This window comes from Piliocolobus tephrosceles, chromosome 1 (assembly GCF_002776525.5).
Source record: "Piliocolobus tephrosceles isolate RC106 chromosome 1, ASM277652v3, whole genome shotgun sequence".
NCBI lineage: Eukaryota > Metazoa > Chordata > Mammalia > Primates > Cercopithecidae > Piliocolobus > Piliocolobus tephrosceles.
In genome coordinates, this window is record NC_045434.1 from 179,919,437 (window position 1) to 179,924,494 (window position 5,058).

Here is a 5,058-nt window from a genome sequence, read left to right on the forward strand (position 1 = left end):
CAGAACAGTCTTGACTGCTGCAGTTATTTTTCTTCTGTTCAAGGTCACACTTCCTGATTAATGAAGTACTTCAGCCTTAGAATTTCTGTCAAATCTTCTCAATTAAACGTATTGTACTTCTATTATCAGAAAGACACAGGGGCTACCCTTCCCTACTCCATGAAACACCATGAATTGTATTTTAAGTCAAATATTTATGTGAAACACAGTACCTGCTTCTACCTTAGTCATTAATGCTAACTTTTCAAATTGTACCCTGGACTATCCTACAGATCATTTAGGGAATTTTTTTGCACTATGCTACTTGTGCACTCCCAACCCAAAACCCAGGACAGCAAGAGATGTATTCAAAGTTTTTCAAAGATTCTCAAGGATTCAAAGATTAAGCAGGGCACTGGTGTAACACTGCTTTGCTAAGTGAGAAAAACAATAATTGCAACCATTTAGTGAGTGTCAATCAAGTGCTAGGCACCAGACTGATGCTTTTTGTTTGCTATTTCATTTAATCCTCACAATAAATGGCATTACTTTGCAGAGAGATTATCCCCATTTTATGCATGCAGACACTGAGATTAAGTCAAATGCCTAAGTTTATAAAACTAATAGGTGGCACAGCTGGCTAAGTTGGCTCCTAGCCCATACTCTACCACACTGTGATGCCTCCCTCAGGACAGAGATCACCAAGTGGCCCCTGCCTGGTCCCAGGTGGAAGGACATATGAAGTTAACCTGAAGAGCAGTCCTAAAATACTTGAATTGTAAACTGTTACCCAAATATGAGGTGAATCTACAATAAGAAGCAAAAAGTAAATGCAGTGAAAAGCTCATCATTCTACAATCTATCTTCAGGGAGGCATCCTTCTTTCCTACTCCTGTGTTTGATAAATTTCAAACAAAACAAAACAAAACATCCTTTCCATTGGGTCAGCTTTTGGACACACACTTTATTGCACTTAATTTTTTATACATCCATTTCCTAAACAAGACATGTTTATTCATCTTTTTAATCCTCATGGCTCAGCACAGGGCCTGACATACATAGGCATTCAACCAATATTTGATCACCAAAACATGACCATTCATGCATCCATAATCTTCTTTTTATAGTATAAAGATGGCTGATATTCAGGCCCCCATGTATATTTTAAGGAATATATAATTCCCAATAAGCTGTTCTTTTTAAAGGTGAGAAACAGTTCTAGTGTTCAATTTCAAAATCAAAATAACATTCAGGTGAGTGTATCAGGTGTCATTAAAAGACAAATACCAAACCATATTTGCCTGCATACCACTGCCTTTTCCCTTTCTTTCATTTTCTCTGTCCATATGAAAGCCACGGTTTTATTATAGTTTTCACCATCTCTAAGAGCCCTGAACAATTTTTGATCCTGTAAGGGCTTTTTACTTCAGTTTTTGTCACCTATAAAAGCTGTGTGTCGAGACTGAAGATTATCCACTATCTTCTCTTCTATCTCTATGCCTTTTTCTATTTCTTCCTCTGATAGCAATAACTTGGTTTCCGAGTCTTTAGTTACAATAAACACAAAGGACTGTCGTGACTCAAGGATATTAGCCACCACCACTTGATGCTGATAAACTTCCAAAGCCTTCCGAGCTCGATTAATTACAATGGCAGGGTCAGTCTCCAACTTAAAGGAAATTATAAATGCTTTGGGAGCCCAATCTTTAACCAAAGGAGAAAGCAGTTTTGGCACCATCTTCATTGTTATCTGTATTGGAAAAAGAAAAGCTTAATAAGCAAACAATGACCATTATCTACCAGGTCAATCTCATGGGAAACTACAGAAACTAAGGAATCAAATTTAAGTGGGATTTCTCAACTATCAAACTTTTCAATTAAATGCTTAGTTTAAAAAGCCTTAGGGGAACACAGTGGCCTGGCCTGTAATCCCAGCACTTTGGAAGGCCAAGGTGGGTGCATCGCTTGAGCCCAGTTCAAGACCAGCCTGGGCAACATGGCAAAACCAGGTCTCTACAAAAAAAATACAAAAATTAGCCAATCATGGTGGCACCCACCTGTAGTCCCAGCTACTCAGGAGGCTGAGATGGGAGGATTACTTGAGCCTGGGAGGTTGAGGATGCAGTGAGCTGTATTCGTGCCACTGCACTTCAGCCTGGGCAACAGAGCGAGACCTTGTCTCAAAAAAAAAAAAAAAAAAAAAAAAAAAAGCCTTGGTTCTGTGGAGTTCACAGTGATGCCTAAATTCAAGGCTCCATACATATTCTGGGGCAAACCATGTCTTCTGAATAAGCTCTGCCCTGCTCTGCCACCCTTACCACCATTAATATTTTCTCAAGCATGTCCCTTTATTTTTGAACCAAACCCTCAACTAAACAGATACAAAGAATCTGTTCATAAAAATGTTTGGCAGAAGCTGAAATAAAGTTGGGTTTTTAAACCTCTCAGCCTAAATATTTCTTGCATTGGTAGAATGGCTCTTAGATTCCATTTTAAAATGGTCACTTGTAACACAACTTAGCAGTGAGGAAACTGATTTTATTTTCACTTGACCAAAACTCCTAGTACCTCATCCCCAATCCCTTCTCAGGGAAATGTTCAGTTGCTTTGTTACTTTCAAGATAGAAAAACTATGGGATAAACTAAAGATCCCAGAGATTTAAAAGTGTGAAATCACTAAGCTAATCATCAGAATTTCCCCTAAAAAAAAAAAGCTGTTAGTGTGATAGGGATCATATACCTGTTTATTTATACTTTATTTTTCTTCTTAGCATTTATCACTACCAAATGAGGTATGTATTTGACTTAATTTATTGTCTCCTCTGCAGAGGAAGCAACACAAGGGCAGGGTGTTTCTTTTCACTGCTTTCATCTCCAGGTCTTACAGCAGTGTAGGACCTCAATCAACTATTCTACAAAGTCGGCAAATGCCCCACAGATAAGAGTTTCTCCTAATAAAATCCTACCTGTATCACCCAATAAATGACTAAGAACTCCCGAAGGTTCCAGGAAGCCAGATCATCTAAAATCACGACCTACCTTATCCATATTTCTTCCTTAATCTACAATAGCCCCCAACTAATCTACCCACTCCACTTTCTCCCTCTCTAGCTTCATCTTTCATACTGATACCAGAATGTTGTTCTCAAACAAAAACTTTATCTCATTCTCCTACTTATGTGTCCCTTAGCTCCACAAGAAAAAGTCTAGCCCCTTAAAAAAGGAAAACAAAGTCTTCTACAAAGCAAGCCATCTCTTCAGCCAGCTCTCCAGCCTTACCAAAGCACTTCGGTTCAGAGCCCACTGCCCACTTCCAAATGCCAAGTGCCATACTCCACTTGGAATGACCCTTCCCACTTCGTACACCCTCTGCTCATTTTGTTTTGTCTTTTGTTTTTTTTGAGACGGAGTCTCACTCTCGTCACCCAGGCTGGAGTGCAATGGCATGATCTCGGCTCACTGCAACCTCCGCCTCCCGGGTTCAAGCGATTCTTCTGCCTCAGCCTCCGGAGTAGCTGGGATTACAGGCGCCTGCCACCACACCTGGCTAATTTTTGTATTTTTTTAGTAGGGACCGGGTTTCACCATGTTGGCCAGGCTGGTCTCAAACTCCTGACCTCAGGCGATCCGCCCTCCTTGGCCTCCCAAAGTGCGGGATTATAGGCGTGAGCCACCGCGCTCGGCTCTGCTTATCTTTTAAAACCCAGTTCATCTCCTCCAAGAAGCTTCATCGACTCCCCCAGGATTCACTCGCCCCATGATCTGACTGCACTTTGTACATACCTCCACTAGAGCATTTATCACTCTTTATTGTAATTATGTCTGTGTCCAGCTCCCTCACTAGATTGTGAGGTCCATGAGGGAGGGCGGTGTCTTATTCATCTCTGTATCCCCTGTGCCTAGCGAATACAGATGCAGAAAGGCCATCTCCAGATCAAGAGGAAAGTAACCCAAGATTGGTTATATGAGATTAGATCTCTGGAAGAGAAGCGCCCATCACCTGCAGTGGGCCCCCAGATGACTGGATCTTGTGTTCAGGCATTTCAGAGACAGGAACATAGAAATCTGACACAGCCGCAGCCAAGTAAAACATCGCAGAAGGGCCTGCAAAGAGAAACACAAGGTGTAACAAATCGGCGAGGTACGGTATAGGATCAGCTTCTTCTCAACTCGGGTTCCCCAGCTGAGATCCGCGAGTAAGCGGAAGGTAAGGGGATAAGTGGCTGCAGAGAAAGGCTGTGCTTCCAGGCAAAAGGGGTACTCCTAGGGCACGCACCTAGCGGATTAAGTGCCTGGGCCGCAGCCTGCAACAGATGCAAATAGTCCGCCAAAGTGGTGAACTCCACCGCCAGGAAGGTGCCTGCAGCCGCAGCCTCCTGGTAGCATCTCAGAGCCTCAGCAAAACCCGGAAGTGCATTCTCCTCGGCCTCCAGGCTCAGCAAGCCCGAAAGGGCTGGGCCCGAAGGCCGCAGAGCGGACAGCCAAGTCTGGGGTGGGAAGCGGTGGGCATAGGGGAAGGCGGAGCGAGCGCGATACAAGAACAAGACCCCGTAGCCGGCTGCTAGGAAGACCTCGGCCGAGGTTGCACCACGCCGCCCGCTGCTGAAGTTGTCCAAGAAGCGCACCGGCCGCGCTTCCAGTGGGACCTTGGTGCCGCCTGACGTGACCAACACCACCCGCCGGCCCTGCGCGCCCAGCCTGGCCGCGAAGCGAGCCATAACCTCAGCCCAGCGCGCAGCACCGGGAGGCTGGGGAAACTCGGCTACCGGGTCCATTTCCGCCATCTGCTCCGCAGCAGCCGGCGCCTGCGCACGCTCCGCGGCCGACGCGCCACGCCCCTTTTCCCCTACCAGGTGTAAGCGCCGGGCCGCAGTGAGTGGGCGGTTCACTACCCTCGTTTTGACACTAGGTCCCGATCTCGACAAGTCTGGAAATGCGCAGTTGTTCTGCCCCAGAGCCCAGCGAAAGTGACACTGCAACGAGGGGGATCCTCGGCTGCGTGGGCATCTGGTAGGGTCACGTTCCCTCACGTTCATTTCCTAGCCTGGGTGAAGTGGCCATGTTTGACCCTTACCGGCC

The 5,058-nt window shown here is 45.3% G+C and overlaps 1 protein-coding gene across 8 annotated transcripts; it reads right to left on the reverse strand.

Annotated features, from left to right (window-relative positions):
• Positions 1-909: 909 nt before the first annotated feature.
• Positions 910-4,983, reverse strand: PPCS (phosphopantothenoylcysteine synthetase). Of its 8 annotated transcripts, none has more exons than XM_023221320.3 (3): positions 4,830-4,983; positions 3,980-4,083; positions 910-1,729 (listed from the first exon to the last, which is right to left on the reverse strand). In XM_023221320.3, exons 2-3 carry the CDS (start codon positions 4,070-4,072, stop codon positions 1,406-1,408), a joined length of 417 nt encoding a protein of 138 aa, XP_023077088.1. In that variant the 5' UTR covers positions 4,073-4,083; positions 4,830-4,983; the 3' UTR covers positions 910-1,405. The 8 variants fall into 8 exon arrangements, with proteins under 8 accessions (XP_023077088.1, XP_023077090.1, XP_023077086.1 ...); XM_023221322.3 differs by having other exon boundaries at positions 3,763-4,083; XM_023221318.2 differs by having other exon boundaries at positions 4,701-4,835.
• Positions 4,984-5,058: the final 75 nt, after the last annotated feature.

Bases quoted from the DNA above. Each gene is read 5' to 3' on its own strand.
- PPCS (XM_023221316.3), bottom strand. From the start codon at position 4,763: ATGGCGGAAATGGACCCGGTAGCCGAGTTTCCCCAGCCTCCCGGTGCT. The intron at 4,084-4,255 runs GTGCGTGCCCTA...TTCTCTTTGCAG, and splicing joins CCAGGCACTTAATCCGCTAG to GCCCTTCTGCGATGTTTTAC. The intron at 1,730-3,979 runs GTGATGGGCGCT...TTTCCAATACAG, and splicing joins CATCTGGGGGCCCACTGCAG to ATAACAATGAAGATGGTGCC.